The 17,389-nt window shown below is 40.2% G+C and overlaps 1 protein-coding gene across 1 annotated transcript; it reads right to left on the reverse strand.

Moving 5' to 3' along the window:
• Positions 1-305: 305 nt before the first annotated feature.
• Positions 306-3,513, reverse strand: zgc:153157 (uncharacterized protein LOC751674 homolog). The gene has a single exon (XM_048249759.1). The coding sequence runs from the start codon at positions 3,045-3,047 to the stop codon at positions 2,001-2,003; it is 1,047 nt and encodes a 348-aa protein (XP_048105716.1). The 5' UTR covers positions 3,048-3,513; the 3' UTR covers positions 306-2,000.
• Between the last annotated feature and the right edge of the window lie 13,876 nt (positions 3,514-17,389).

Here is a 17,389-nt window from a genome sequence, read left to right on the forward strand (position 1 = left end):
CGTGTTAATTAAGAGAGTCTCTCAAGAGAGCTCCCTGCTGATTAAATGAATCCCCTCCCTCCTCCCTGCACTCTGCCCATCTTAAGTGGGATGTCTGATATATGCAAGTCTCGGCCTGGTCTGAAAAGCAGTTTTAAACCATAGGGAGATGATATGGTTTATGATCATAGTAGCAACATATTTACAGGTCATGACCCACAATTGCCTCTGCCCATCACCATGTTGTGATATACTTCCTCAAAAAGTAAGATTGTCTGTGTGTCTCAACATTCAAAGTAATAAATGAGACCGCACTGATCGCCTGATTCCTTCAGTTTCATCTTTATTTGTACTGTATTTCTTGTCATGTTCTGTGGCAAATGCTATGTAAAAACTCCCGTACAATTGACTCATATGTATGTATTTGAATCACATTTCACAGTAAGGACTATGCCGTACTATCTCTGTCATCAAATGTTCATTAAAGCACTCTGAGACATCAATGCAGGTCACAGGTCTGCAGCACGGCAGGTCTGCAAAACAATCCATGACATGTCAGCACAGAGGTACAGCCTAATACCTGTGGTGTATGGTGTCTACTAAGGTTCACTAGAAAACACATCACTCTTAAAAAAAAAGAGTACATGTTGAGCTGGTAAGGGGCTGGATATTTCACACACACATTCAGATCAGTAAATGCTCTCAGGCTTTCACAAGCTATTAGAGGCAGGGATTAGGCTATCAGAGTTTCCCTCTGTCCCATTCCATGTGCCTGAGTGATCTCTCCAGAGTAAAAGGACAAGATGGGCCACTGAATATCTGAGATTTGTGTCCCAAGGCGCCCTGATAAAAGCTGGGCCACCTTACCCACTGTGGCCGCTGCCATGGAGCATGGGAACTCTCCAGGGACTCACAGTGACTGCCCTGCTCACTGACCACTATTAGGCCAGTGAGCAGGGCAGAGTTTTTATAAAACAAAACGTGTAATATGTCCTTTGTTGTTTTTGTTGTTGTTTGTTGTTTTCTGCCAATTCCATGAGAACTGAAGAATAAACAAAGAAACTCTGAACTCACAGTTCTCAAATTGGAGCATGGCAGGAGCCTAGAAGATTCATCATGCCTTACTAGTTCATCTATGAAAATGTATACAAACTGTATATTGGTCATTCATGTATATCTTAAGGTCTATCCATGTTCTGCAAATAGATAACAAATTGATCCAAATGTAAAATTCAGAACGCGTTCATTTCAAAAGAGTGGTGTAATGAAATGAACCGAAAACTACGCAGGACATTTTCCTTGGACTGGTGTCATTAGAATTTTTTCTAGTGTTGTCAGATGTGTTGTAATCAACCTAATGCAAATAAACATGACCTAGTTGTATTCCTAATTTGTCTTTATTAAGAACATTGCTCAAAATTACATACTTAAAACAGCGAAGCTACATAATCATCAACTACAACCGTGATATTTGGATGATGGTTTGCTCTGAAGAAACTTGTATGACATTAATATTGCTGAAGCCAGAGCTTATGCTTATGCTAGGTATAGAATGAACATGTCTTATTAAAACTCACTTATTTCCATCTCTTCCTATGAATTGCACATTGTGTCATAAAAACGATGCTACATAATTTGGCTAAAACGTCGGCATAGGCCTAAGCCAGGGGGTGCTGAGTTCTCTAAAGCAAACAGCTATCCTATGCTCCTTTTCCACTATTTACAGTTATACCTACACATACCTGAGTGGGACAGTAAGGTTTTTTTTTTCCACGCAACCTCTTGCTACAGCACAAACATATGACCAAATATGTGATCATTTCACGACCTTATTTGAGGTCAAGCATGGCTTTATCTTTTTTCCGTTTGAAACAGTTCGTTCTTATTTTGCGAATTAGGTATCCACAGATGTCTCGCCTCAAATCTCCATAATGCAGTCAATGCATTATGGAGATTCTTCAGCGTCTCTTTAATCACCGATAGGCCTACTGTAGAGAGACGGCAGACACTTTACCACGCACTTAATTCTCGTCATCATCACTGGCCGCAACCGTCCTGGTGCTGATGCTATGCGTGGGAGAAGTTTTATCATTCTCTGCAGGTTGAGAGGTTTTAGCAGATGATGCATAGTCTGCATCATGAAGGTCGGATGGATTGTAAGCGGAGCCTTCTGAGAATGTCATGTCAAATTGTGTATCTGTGGAGAAGAGATGACCACGGGTGTACCTGACTTCAGTTTGCGAAGAGACACTGACCCGGGGTTCTTGTGAACCTGCAGTAGGTGACGTTGAGTCCTCCGACTCTGGCGCATTCAAGACAATAAATTCCGAGAGAGAGTGGTCCTCCATCCCAGAACCGTCAATTATACCCTCCTCAATCCCAGTTGTTAGATCGGAGTAAACATCCAAGAGCGAGATATTTTTGTTCTGCGTGTTATCTGTGACGTGCGTCTCAGAGTTTAGCTTGCTGGTGGCGCTTTCCGTCGGCCGTTCAACTATGTCTGCATGGACCGATTTTGTTGCTGAGGGTGTTCTGTCTGTCGTTGGATGTCGCGCATCAGCTCCACTATTACTATGCGTTTCTAGAAATGTGTCCTCTGGTGTGGTGGTCGGACCTCCGTAAGTAGATTCCCTGTGGGGTGGCGCTTCCGAAGGGGCACCCGCGCGCTCTGATGTCCAAAAATAGTCGTGTAATGTGCTATCGGTTTTGTTCTGATTTTCTTGAGGAGCACTGACGATGGTCATGCCAGTGGTGACAACCCCAATGGTTACAGCGATAGTCGGAGTCGGAGCATCTGTTCCTCCTGATGATGGTGCTAAGCCAGATGTTGGCTTCCATATAAGACTGTAGTATATGGCCAGAATTATCGCAGCAAGAGAAACAGATAGTACATACGCAAAGACAGTAGCCAGTCTTACCCACTTTTTATTTGTCTTCGCAGCCATTTTTGCCTTTTTGTCCCCAGTGTATGTCGCGGGTTTCCCCCGCTCCATATTAGGCATGAAGTCTCTGTCCTTCATCTGGCCGCGATTTCTTGCATTACGCTCTGCGTCTCCCGACTTGAACATATGCTAGCGATTATTCCAAAAACAATGCAACGAGTCAAATCACATTTCCTTTTTAGCTTAGCCTATAAGATACGGTTGCTTTCATTCGTCTCAAAAACCCACCTGCCAGTCTACTAGTATCAACAGAAGAAAAAATAATAATCTGGTTTAGCCTACTTTATTAATGTGCGTCTCATTCCTGAGATCTCCATCAACCAAAAAGCAATAGGCCGTGCATAGGTTCCGCAGTCTGCCAAGATGTGTTGTGAGGCTTGCTGAATTAGATCACAGCATAGGCTACACATGGACGTCCCCAATGGTACTCTGCAAATGAGGCAACTGTTTTGCTTTCGGACAAAAAAGGAGGCGGACCTTTAAATCCACATAATTTATGGCGTCAGTCAACGTCTTGCAAAGGCTAGGATTTCCGTTGCAGGTGCAGTCATGTTGCTGTTGAAGCTACACTTACAGTATACGTAGGACTTGCCAGTGACTAGGCTATGACGTTCTTCATGAAGCTGACGTGGATCTGACGTGACGTGATGTCTTAACACCCTTGAAATGAAGACACATTAAAAAGACACTTCTTGTTTGTGTGCCACTCAGTTAACACAAAGATGCATCCTTTCATATTTGTTGGCAGAATATTTAGCAAAAAGTCAAAACATTAAAAATTGTTTGATTCAGCACCTTGGATAGTTCTTTAATGAAGATCTCTCTTTCAGCATATTCTGATTTTGATCACATAATCCTTCACTTGAAAATAGTCTAAATCACAATGACCATAACCAGTGATAGATCTTGTCGTATCTTGCTATGCTGTTACCACTATAGTAGGCCTACAGCCTACAATTGAAAGAAAATACAAACTTAAATAATACACCTGCAATTTCAATCTCTTCTAAAAACACACTGAAAACATTTCACACTTAGTTTTGTTTTCATATAAAAACACAATTGATTGTAACCATGCAAGTCATGTTAATTCTGCTTTTCCCTGTTGTCACTGTTTCTGCACAGGCAGACGAGTGCATCTCATAACTCAGAGAAGGAAAACACCATTTCCTCTTATCTGTGACCTACATCTGCTGACCACCCCCAGAAAACAAATAAAAACCAAGATATATCCTTGAAGTGGACTGCTATTTCAGCTATGATTGTGTTAAGTTGAATTAAGTTAATTCAAATGATCTTACAAAAACCCAAGGTTTCTATTTTAGTTATCAGTATTTGTTGTGTTGTTGCTTTTTGTTGTATACTGAATCTGTGTGGGCTTTGTTCTCATTTCATTTGAATAGTTGAGCATTTGAGATATGAGCTGAAGTGGCCAAATGCTTGATCTCTTGCTGTCTGTTTAGTGTGCACTCAAGAAAACTCCAGTGAAACAACAGAGCCTATATAATAAATAATTTCAGCCAATCAACACATTGATTCATGAACTGTTATAGGGTGCAATTTGATCAGCTGTTGCAATACCAGCATCTTTCCCTCAGAATAATTTGACTGTTAAACTATATATTCACAGAAAATGGCACAGAATGCATTGCATTTTATTGATTACATTCAAAAAGAAAATCACTTTAATGGTTCAGTCTTGTATGACACCGCCTTTAACATCAAATGGGTATTTTGATTACTTTCAGTCTGGTTTTCAGGCAAATCACAGCACTGAAACAGCTCTCATTAAGGTTTTCAATAACTAGGTCCCCTTGAATCTCTGTGTCAGTGTATAGAAGAAATCAACACCTGGATGTCTCAAAATTTTCTTCAGCTGAACAAAGAAAAAACTGAAGTAATTATATTTGGTAAAAAGGAGGAAAGACTTAGGGTTGCCACTCTCCTTGACACAAAAGGGTTGAAAGCAAAGGATACTGTTAAAATCTTGGTGTATTAATTGACAGTGATCTAAATTTCAACAGCCACAACAGCCACTCAAAAATATTGCCAAACTTAGAGGGCTGATGTCAAAAGATGATTTAGAAAAACTCATTCGTGCATTTATCTCCAGCAGGGTTGATTACTGCAATGGACTGTTCACAGGCCTTGCTAAAAAGACTATCAAACAGCTTCAGGTGATACAAAATGCAGCAGCTAGGGTTCTCACAAAAACTAAAAGAACTGACCACCTGCACTGGCTTCCAGTAAGTCATAGAATTGCCTTTAAAGCACTACTGCTTAAATCACTAAATGGAGCAGGACCTAAATACCTATCAGACATGCTTCAGCAGTAGGCCTACACACCCTCAAGACCTCTCAGGACTCAGGAGAAAAACCTGTTAGTAAAACCTGCTGTTAGAACTAAACATGGTGAAGAAGCTTTTAGCTGTTATGCGGCTCAGCTCTGGAACCAACCAGTTTTAAATCTAGACATAAGACCAAACTAAAACTGTTCTCAGATGTTTTCTGCTAACTGAACTGAGTTACAAATTCTGAATCTGCTTTGTTATTATTCTACCTTGTGTCTTTTATTTAGTCTTTTTAATTATTCTTTATTTTTAAATGATTTTACCTTGTGCCTTTTAAACTATTCTTTCACTACTACCCTTTTATGCTTTTATTTGTTATTACTGTTTAGACACATTGAATGACCTCTGTGTATGAAATGTGCTAGCCTATACAAATAAACTTGACTTGACTTGACTGAATATGGATGAGTTTCTGAATATTATTAGTCTACATGTGACATTAAATTGTGGAAGCTGTAGTTAAAAAAACAAACTTCTCTTTGTTGGTTTCTCTCTCTATTTGACAGCGTTGTAGAGCCTTTTACACTTGGTTATTATACAGAAGAATGCAACAGCCATTTGAACTTCTGGAGCCATTGTTGTCAGACGATCAAGGAGAATAAAAAGAGGAAAAGTCCCAAAGAAAAGTTGCCTAAAATTTTTGGTGGTGAACAGTGAAAACCAGATTCATATTTGCAACATGATTGAGTTGAGTATACCAACTCCTGCTGGATATTGGTAGAAGTGCATTTTTGCTAATTAAAGGAGAAATCCGGTCAATTTTTACATGGATTTTGATCGCTAGACATTGCCATGTAGGCCTACTGTCCATAGGAAAGATAATGATCAAAATCGATGCTACCGAACTGGAGTAGCTGACTGATGGAAATGAGGTAGCCTACAGTATGTGAAAGACTACAAACCTTGAATTCAAATGGTTTCTTCACAGCTAACAAGTAGAAAATGCATTGTTTTGTCACATAAGCACTGAGTTCATGTTGTAGCCTACAGACCGTTTATTTACATTTTGAGTCTGTTAAGAGGCATAAAGGCACGTTTAGATGGTACCCCCAGACCTAGCATTGTAGCTCAATGGGAGTACTGGCTATTAGCTGCAGGTACTTCCAGTTCAGCGACATAGCGATCAAGATCCATGTAAAAATCAGCTGGATTTTTCCTTTAACATTGTATCTGTCCAATAATTCTGTGAAATCAGGCCAGTAACCCTACATTTCCTGCAACAGACTCAACTGCTGCAGTGCATAGGAGTACTGTGTAGTGACATTTGTTTTTTTCCCTTAGATCTATTTTACTTTTCCATTTCATGTGCATTTATTTAACATTCTCTTTATGTTTATTCATCTCTGATTAAATGACAAATATCATGCTACTACACTTAACCTCTCTATCCTCATTTCTCTCAAATAGGCATACCTTGTGTTTTACAAAGTGCGAGCAGCCCAATTCCAAAGCTTCTGATCGGATATATGATCTGAAACCATATCCCAAAGTTGCTGGCAATGACACCCTCAAAGCCCTGAGCTCTCTACTAACTTCTGCTCAGGACATTTCCAAGACGTATGGGGTGATCCAGTTAACTCGTCTTGGAAATGTCCTGATAAGTTAGGCCTACTCTTGGTTGGGTTAAGCTGAATTGGGGCTGGGTCTTTGTCGCCACCTGGTGGCCACAACTCTACACTTACAGAAGGCTTGCACACTACAGCCTCTTAAAATTCAACCATTCCCACCTTCAAGGCTGATTATTTATGTAAAAGGAGCAATTTAACAAAAGCTTAGGCAAAAGAACATACACAATTCTAGTATGTCGGACACAACTGGTTTATATGCAGTTGAAGGCTCATGAAAGATTTGAAAACCTGCCTGAACCAGGAGTTACATTTCAAGAGATTTAAGATAAAAAAAATATTTTAAAAAAGACATTTGGTCATAATAGAAAAAAAAAGTTAAAGTAAAATAAACAAATAAATACTGTGGAACCTTGAACTCTTATAGGGACTTATTCCTATATGGCAGCGGTTCCCAAACTTGTTTTCCTGCACCATCTACATCCTGACACATAAAAATGTAACACATTCCCCATTCCAGGCATCACACATAAAAATGTAACACATTCTGCTGACATGGTGGTTGCACAGCTTAATAAAAGTTGATAGTTTAAAAGTAGACAGTTTAAAAGTTGAATGTAGATTTGGAGTTGATCACACTAGTTGACTGAAAAGCCCAGGCTGCCAAACAGCTGTGGGCAGAGGACACAATTGGCGGGAGTCATAGCTGATGACGACAGTTGGATTGGCTGAACAGTTAAATAGTTGGATAGTTTAAATGGTTCAAATATTTCATAGGGAATTATTGTAGTGAGGACTTTTATTTTGAAACAGTTGTGGGGAGAGGAAACAGTTGACTGGAGTCAAAGTTGATGACAACTGACTGTTGCTAGAGTAGTTATGGTGGTTGCTATGCTGGTTGCTAGGTTAATGATGTTGGTTGCTAGGTTTTAATGGAATGTGGTTGCTAGGCTGTTGCTAGGGTACTTGAAGTCGTTGCTAGGTTGTTGCTAGGGTGTCCATGGTGGCTACTATCAGAAATAAAGGAGTTACTACAGTGGTTTGCTAGTATAATCATCTTGGTTGCAATGAAAACTGACATAGATGCTTAATTTCAATGGTTGCTAAATTGGTTGCTAGGTAGGTGGTGGTTTAATATAGTAGGCTAGAGGCATAGTTGATGATAACTGACAGTTGGAATAGTTGAACAGTTAAATAGTTGGATAGTTTAAATGGTTAAATTATTTAATAGGGAATTATTGTAGTGGAGACTTTTATTTTGAAACAGTTGTGGGCAGAGGAAACAGTTGAACAGGATCTGTAGTCTTAAGAGAGCCAGATTGTATGCTTAAAGCCTGACAGTTGCTGGAGGTGGCCGGAACCATATGGCTCTGGCCGGAACACTTGGCATAGGATTCTAAGTGCCCTATTGAGATGCCATAATCGCCAATGTTAAATCTATGGGGAAAATTTTATTAGTTTTTAATTAATAGTTCAAAAAGTATAAAAGTTACAAATATGAAAAATACATTCCACACCTGTCCTAAAGACCTACGTAACGCAGTTTGAATGAAGTTTCTACATTAAACGGTTGAAGCCACATTAAACGCAGAAAAAGCGCTAGAAGAAGAATAACTAGAAAACGCAATTCCAGGGAATTACCAGTGCATGAAAATGCAAAACATATGGTGTGAAATATATTGTTAAAACAGATGATGTGCTAATTGGCAACCAACATGATGAGGTTTAATATAGTTGGAATGACTGAACTAGGTAGATGAGGTTTAATATAGTTAGAATGACTGAACAGTTAAATAGGTGGATAGTTTAAAAGGTTAAATTAATTGCTAGATAGATGAGGTTTAATATAGTTGGAATGACTGAACTAGAGAGATGAGGTTTAATATAGTTGGGATGACCGAACAGTTAAATAGGTGGATAGTTTAAAAGGTTAAATTATTTGCTAGGTAGATGAGGTTTAATATGTTACCTACGTAACATAGTTTGAATGAAGTTTCTACGTTAAACGGTTGAAGCTGCATTAAACGCGTTAGAATGAAGAATAAGAAGAAGCCTAGGAAGAACAGTACAGTGCATTTTCATGCACTGTATTAAGAAGAAATCGGATAACAGTAGATTGCATTTTCATGCACTCTAATTAGCCACCCTACATGATAACAAATAACAAAATCAAAATGTGCCACTGGTCTATGAGCTCTCACACTTAAAAACAGTGTGGAAAACATCATTATGAAACACAAAGAACAAAGAGAACATAGGCTTAAGATTTAAAAAAAAATAATCATAATAATTTTCAACACCTTTCTAACATTGCCCTTTTCATCTCAAGACCCTATAGTGGAAGCTTGCGTAATATGACCTTGGGAAATATGACCTGGGCATATTCACTACAGCTTCATGAGAATCACCCAATAGATATAGCTTACAGTAACAAACTTCTCTCTCAACACTTGATGCAAGGCCTTGCATGTGCATTTATATGGTTATGGTTATGGATTTGGCAGATGCCTTTGTCCAAAGCGACACACAAATACAAAACAACATAATATTTAAAATTGAGGAGAATAGTAATAATAAACAACAATATTCTCAAATATCAAAAAAATAACTCAAACAAGCCTATTAAGTCCATTCCAGTATGCATTTTGTTCAACCCAGCATGCATCACATCAAGTCAGATCTGCACAGATCTGCATAAAGACGAACAAGCTAGGCTTGTTTGAGATCGACTGAGTCTGACTTGTCTGGCTTTCTACGTAAATGTGATCTTCAGAGGCTAGCCGGGAGGAGCTACAACAGAGGGCAGCTCATCCCGGACAGACAGGCTACAGTATGCCTGACGTGACTCGCGGGAGACATCGTAGAATTTTGTTTGCAATAAATACAGCAGAACTTTCATTCTTACTCAGTAAAATGAGCCTGATGACTGACGAAATAAATTCTTATGATGTAGTTTAAATAAACCACTGTTGTCATACAGTTAATACAGGCCTGCATTGTAGCACATAAATTCAGTATTAAGTTTTTTCCCTATGTGTGTCTATCTATTTAGCCAACAGCAGAAAATGCAAACGTTTTCAGTAGGCTAGCGTACCATTGTTGCAGAAATCACATATAAGAAGGTATTCCTTCAATTTCTGTTCATTTGCACATATTCCAACATAAGGAAGCAGCATGAGACTCCCGTCAAAATCGTCAAGAGGACATTCCTCCCAAATGGCCCTATCACGTCTTTGAAATGACGTCATGAGGGCGTGTTTCAGATCGTGGAAGGCCACTGCGTGTTCGACTTGAGGCAGATCTGTGCAGATCTGACTTGATGTGATGCATGCTGGGTTGAACACAATGCATACTGGGATGGACGCAATGCTTACTGGCAGAGAATTGTCTAATAAGGCAGAGCCCATCTACGGAGAGCCTCCCCGATGTCTCCCGCGAGTCACGTCAGGCAGACTGTAGCCTGTCTGTCCGGGATGAGCTGCCCTCTGTTGTAGCTCCTCCCGGCTAGCCTCTGAAGATCACGAAAAGAAAGCCAGACCAAGTCGATCCTAATATCTGTCTGCAGGCTAAGACTCCCGCGATATTTTAAGGTCATGTGACATGGTGTCAGGGTGGTAAGTCCCTCCCCTCATTATTTCTTAATCCAAACAGGTGAAAGTGCTTGAAATGGAATAATTTTGAGTAACACTTTACTTGACAGTATCAATATAAGAGTGGCATGACACTGTCATGAACATATGACACTGTCATGATACATGAACCCTAGCCCTAACCCCAATCCTAACCTCTAACTCTAATCCTAACCCTAACTCTAACTCTAACCCTAACCCTAACGGTAATCCTAACCCTAACTTGTTATGACAAAAACCGAACGTCACTTAATAACAGAAGCATTATGTCATAAACGTTTATGACTTATTTATGACACATTCATGACAGTGTCATGTCACTCTTCATGTCTGTCATGTCGATACTGTCCAGTAAAGTGTAACCCAATTTGTGTGAGAATAGCAGGTGCAGAAAGACAACATTTCCGCATACAGGCACCTACATTTAGACACGCACACATACAGACGCACAGACACACACACAGACACAGATATTTTTTTTTAATTCTGCCTTAAGGTTGCCTAAAGGTTGTATCAGCGACGGCGAGGTAACATCACTTCTGTTGACATTCAAACAAAACAGAGAGCTAGCTCGCTACTCCCGCCCCCTCCCTCCCATGCAATTGAAACTCTCCTGAGCACGCGTCTCGTCGGTTATTGGTTGGAACACTTTATTTTGCCTTTGAGTAGTTGGCAACACTTGTTGTTAGCAATTGTTTTTGTGTACAGATCTCAGAGCCTAGGCTGCCTACAGAGACGCGGTGTTTTTGTGTGCAGATCTCAGAGCCTAGGCTCAGGCCCGTCGCTAGAAGGCAAGCAAACCAAGCAATTGCTTGGGGCCCCAAGACAACGACTGGTTAAGAATAAAATGCAACGACAAACTGTGAGCGCCCCTTTGATAGTCAATGCAGTAAAGTGCAACGACACTGTTACCGGCAATACCGGGATCCCCCTCAAGGGGGCCCCTCTCAGTAGTCGCTGACAGCAGCCAGCCAGCCAGGTTCGTGAGCTTCTGCTGCCGGGAAAATATAAAACTTCGCAGTTATGTCTATGGTCATAATAAAGCGAAGTTATGCTTCTGGAAGCCAGAAAAGAAAGAAGAGAAAGGAAGAGGATGACAAGAAAAAACAAGATAGTGGTAAGTGATAAATTACACTGGATGAAATAGCTCTACTTGTCTTGTACAAATGGTGTAATGTCGCAGCAGGAAGGCTAGCCTAGCAAAAAATGTTTTTGTTAACTACCTGCCTGACGGCCCATGCTGCTTGTAACAAGCTAGAACAGTTAGCGCAACTTTTTTTTCGAACGGACGGAATATGGTTACATACTGTATTATGTTTATTAACGGGACAAGGAAGACGCAGATCTGTTCCAGAATTACTGTTTATCGTATTTAATGACATAACATTGCTATAGCTTTGTAATAGGTTTTGATGAAAGTGGCATAGCTTCTCTGCTATACTAACTATTCGACCATGATAATCTATTTACCAAATGGGGGTTAGGAAAACCATCACGATAAATTCCGTGCATCAAAGCAGACTGGAACATTCATGTCTAGTAGTATTCATGCACGCCAGCTGTTTACTGTCTTTAAAGCACTGTGCGTCTGTCTAATTCTCAAACAGCAGAATGCTTAAATGCTATGTTAAGCTACTAGTAGGCCTAGGTCAATGTATAACATTAGCTTGGGATGTTTTTACAGTAAGCACTGGTAGTTGTGAAAGTAGCTGCATCCCTTCTAAATATCAAAATATGGAAATGCTAACATATCTTTTCTTTCTCCCTCAAGGTGCTTTGCTTACATTTCTCAGCCCTCAGGCTCTTCCTAAGGATACCTCCACAGTGAGAATTTCTCTCACTGAGCTGTTAATGACCATTTCCAATATGCTAACAGTGAAATGGTCAAACGTACTTCACAGGTCATTTCAAATTAATTTTTTCCAATTATTTTCCCAGGTACACCATCAACTTCATCCTCCATTCATGAGGAAGAAGCTGACATTGGATTTTATGGTATGGTGGTTTTGCAAATGTTCAAAATGTTCAAAACTAATCCACAGTATATATGCAACAGCAGTATTTGCACTGTCAACATTTTTTATTTATATAAAGTGTGGGTGAATTTAAACTGTATGGCTATGCTGTGGTTGGCGTTGCGTGCGGGGGGGCTCCATGTCCATTTTGCTTAGGCCCCCAAATTCCTTGAAACGGCCCTGCCTAGGCTGCCTACAGAGACGCGTTTTTTGACGGCCTGCTTATGGGGGCGGGCAGCTAGCGGATCGATTGGATTAATGTGATCATTTATGTTTGGGCCTTTTTTGGGCCTGCAATCGCTGATACAACCTTTAAATACACCATTTTAACGCAGTTTGGGAGGGACAAAAACACATAATAGAGCGAGCAGGGCCCGTCTTGGTTGCTTCTTTCTGACTCCGGTGAACATTGGCTGCCTGCATAATGTTATCACTTCACTGTTTGACACTATGGAGGCATATTTTACAATGGAGATGTTAGGAAAACTAGCTTTCGGTTAACGGAGATGCAGATCATCCCCCATTGTGCAACAGGCCATCTACGTTCATTGAGTAAATAGATGAGTAAAATAATAAAAAAAAATTTTTATCAAATTGCTATGCTCGTTTAATTAACAGTTACAGTAGGCTAGGCCTAATCAGTATAAGTATACTCTTTTGAGACCCGTGAGGGAAATTTGGTCTCTGCATTTATCCCAATCCGTGAATTAGTGAAACACACTCAGCACACAGTGAGGTGAAGCACACACTAATCCTAGTGTAGTGAGCTGCCTGCAACAACAGTGGCGCTCGGGGAGCAGTGAGGGGTTAGGTGCATTGCTCAAGGGCACTTCAGCCATGCCTACTGGTCGGGGTTTGAACCAGCAACCCTCCGGTTACAAGTCCAATGCGCTAACCAGTAGGCCATGCCTGCCCCTACACTTCATTTGTGGTTTTAAATATACAGTAGTTGTTTCTGGCCTACCCACGAGTGGTGCAGTTTGTCAGCACTTGTGCAGATGCGCACAATGAATGGACAATCCACTAAGCTACCATTTAATTTTATGCCTCTTGATGACACCAAATTAATTAGTATTATATGCTATATCTGAATGGAATGGAATAAATGGAACACAGAACCTCGCTTCTCTCGCGTCAGTCACTGACAGTAGAATGCATCGGGAAAAAACACTGATTACATTAGATTAGATTCAACTTTATTGTCATTATGCAAAGTACAAGTACAAAGCCAACAAAATGCAGTTTGCGTCTACCCAGAAGTGCAAAAAAAAACAGAAAAGTGCAATGTGATATACAAAGTATAGACCGGTGGTGCATAGGCAGGACAAGAAATATAGTGCAGTGTAGACAGTGGTATGCAGTTGGTTTACAGAAGGTGGTTTAAGGTAATATAATTTAGATATAAATATGTACAGTGTATTAGCAGTTACTTTAGAGCAGAATAGATTAATATGAACAATGTATGAACAACATACAGATATGTGCAATGTAGTAGCAGCAGTAACAATATAACAGTAGTAAGTATGTACAGGACAGAATGTACAGCTATGTGCAGTGTGGTAACAGCACCATTGTAGTGCAGATACAGTACCATTATAAGAGTATTAAGAACTAGATGTACCGCATAGCGGTACAAAATATGACCGCCGCTCAGTCCTGTACATCCGTTCCGCGAAAATAAATCACACTTCAATTTGTCTCCATCTTTTACTCCATCCCCCACTCTTGAAACGTTTGTGTATGCTTGTTTGGCATGCCTGAGTGTGTGTGCTGACTGCACAGAAAGTAGCCTACTGGTGCTGAAAAGGTGAATAGATAGAATAGCCAAAGAAGATGTAGCATTGTTATAAAACCTTTAAAATCTCTAAACAATCACAAGTAGGGCAGTTCATCACAGTTCATCCATTGCAACTGGATTGATGAAAGGTCACTTACACCTGTAGGCTACATTGTATTTGGGGGAAAAGCAAAGGTATCAGCATAATGTTATTTATTTATTTATTTATAAACAAAACATCTCTGTCAGTTCCATGCCGTTTTCAACAGCTATCAAAAACAAAGGTCATTTTTGGATGGATGGATTTATTGTGAATGTTTCTTCTTCTACATAAGATTTTAGTCATCTTTAGTTCATGTAATACTTTATTGTCAATGCACAAATTAAGTAACAGTAGTCTGAAACGAAATGCTGTTTTACATCTAACCAGTGGTGCAAATAACTGACATGTCCAAATGGGCCTTGATGAAATCTTTAAGCTAGACTGTTTATGCACATTTTAGCGGGCCAAAGTTGAAGAGCTGTTGTCCGTTATTGTTAATTGCAAATAAAGGCTGATTCATGTTCCCTTGCATTGTGTAACTGAGGTCCATGGCTAGTCTGGCTTTCACCAGACCAAGCTCAATCTTTTAAGAAATCAAAAAATAAATAGCGGGCAGATCAGGCTGGGTTCACCCAGCCTAGTCCATAGGCACCCGATATTGTTTAATTTTCCGATTGAGATATCCACGCTCTGGCTATTCTAAATGCAAAAATGAATCAGGGAGTGACAAAACAAAACTGTAACTAACAAACTAGATCCTAATAGAAAGCTGTTAGCTTCCCTAAACTACAGGTAGGCTTATAAGGTAGGCCTATTTACAACATAAATTGTCAATAGGCTATGCTGGCGACACAAATAAAATCTCCTTTGGAAACCAATGGCTTACGCCTTACAGTATCAAAGCGGGACTTAAACTGCCATATAGTGGCGAAAAAGTTGTAATAATATTCACGCAGCTCCATGAGTCAAGGAAAGCGCGAATGAAGTAGCCACTTCTAAATGGGACCCACTACACAGTAGCTTAAGGTGTGTTGCTAAACCAGCCATAATGAAATGAAGGTGTCATTGGATACTTAACACACACATGCTTTTTAATTTCACAGACTACAACTACCAAGCTGGAATCAAAGCACATCGATTCCCCTCTCACACCCTGCACGCACTTAAGAAAAAATAAACAGGCGTCTCAGTCTCACGCATGTTTAGGCAAAACTGTATCAGACCAGTGTAACGTTGGTAAATCTTCCATTGCACAGAATGATTTTTGTAGCACGTGCAACAAATGACAGTCGAAAGATACAATTACAGTGCTGCTATCAATTTGCTTGGTATAACCGCATTTATAGTTTTCTACAAATGCAATCAATCAAATTGGCCTCCATCACTCAACCAACGCTAACGGTAACATTACCTAGGTCCTTATTGATATTATAAGATTAACGGACCTGCAGTAAAAACCAAGTATGTCCGATAAACATCCTCAGATTTATTTCGGCTTCAAGAAGAAATGGAAATTACATTTCATGTGAACATCATCCTGTCCTTATTAGACGTTCTCTGCGGTAAACTACACTCCTTGTATGAAGTGTCCATTGTTTTTCCAACCCACTTTTAACTTCCAACAAAATTACGTCTCACTGCAACGACGCGCCATCTAGTGGACAAACGACTACTTATCGCCAATACTGGAAATGCAGCCATGATGATGATGATGAATATTTATTTTGGCTTTCTTTTAATCCAACTGAATTTATAATTATGTATCGACCGTTCTAATACCGATAGTATGTGGGTGCCTGTGTGTGTGCATGTGTATGTGTGCACCGCCATCTACAGGTCAATGAGTGTACAGTCACTAAATGTACACATAACCTAATTTTTTTTAGACCCCCCCATGGATGAAATTCTACGAAACTTGGCATACCCCCAGAGAATGCCAGGTCAATCATACACATAAAATTTGGTGTAAAGAGAGAGGGAAAGAGAGGCAGATATGAGAAATGAGATGTCCTGCTCACTCACACGTCACTTTTAAGAGACATCATTTACTGATGATGTGGCGAAGCATCACCTCTTAGGCTAGAATAAACATACCATTGTCACACACTAATTGCAGAGAATATGAACTTATACCAAAGCGTACAAATATCATATGAACATAGACTATTTCCACTTATTGACCCTGACAATGAGGTAGTGTTTGGGGGGGATTCCAACAGTCTTAGTGTTTCCAAGACTGCATGTGAGTGTGTGTGTGTGTCGGTTTGTAAACACGTCCGACAGAGGTGTGTTTGTGGGACGTGTCCTCTCTCGCAGCTTTGAAGGAAACCTAGTGAAGTGGGAGGCTTGTGTGGAGTAGAGGACACCCCTACAGAGCCATCTCTGCATGCAGGGAGGTCATTTCTGCATGCTGTCCTCCCAAACCCCAGCAGGCTCTGTGACTGGGCGCCTCCAGGGGAAAGCAGTGAGAGCTGGCAGCCAGGATTTTTCTACAAACTTCCTTCTAAGGGTGAGGCCAGACCAGTTAGTGAACTTTGGAGTCACTTAATAGGAGACCTGTGTCTGTTAGTGTTTAAATGATATATCCAGAGACATAGCGACCTGCATGTTTGGGTTGATTTGTTTTGCTATATGTTGAAACAATGAAACAAAGGTCTTCCGCTCTCTGCCTTTTTTGTCTTCTAGATAGATAGATAGATAGATAGATAGATAGATAGATAGATACTTTATTGATCCCCAAGGGGAAATTCTCTAGACCTCCTATAAGACCGTGGTGTGGTCTTGCATGGATTTGCAGTTCTGAGTTCTGTTTCAGTCTAAGATTCTTTTTAGTTATTTTAACAGAACCTCCCAAATCCAGTCTACAGATGGGGTAAATACTGGGCTTAGGCCTAATCCCATTTCTCTGTTTTACCCCTTCCCCTACCCCTAGCCCTTGTCCCTCGAAACCAAGTGGCAAGACATAGGGGTGAAAATATTCCCCTTGGAACCCCATGGAAATGAGACACTACTAGCCTCCCGTAAGGGAGAGCCGGGATGATTAAAACACTTTTGAACTAAACATAATTTACATCGTACCACACAGAAA

This window comes from Alosa alosa, chromosome 8 (assembly GCF_017589495.1).
Source record: "Alosa alosa isolate M-15738 ecotype Scorff River chromosome 8, AALO_Geno_1.1, whole genome shotgun sequence".
Taxonomy (NCBI): domain Eukaryota; kingdom Metazoa; phylum Chordata; class Actinopteri; order Clupeiformes; family Clupeidae; genus Alosa; species Alosa alosa.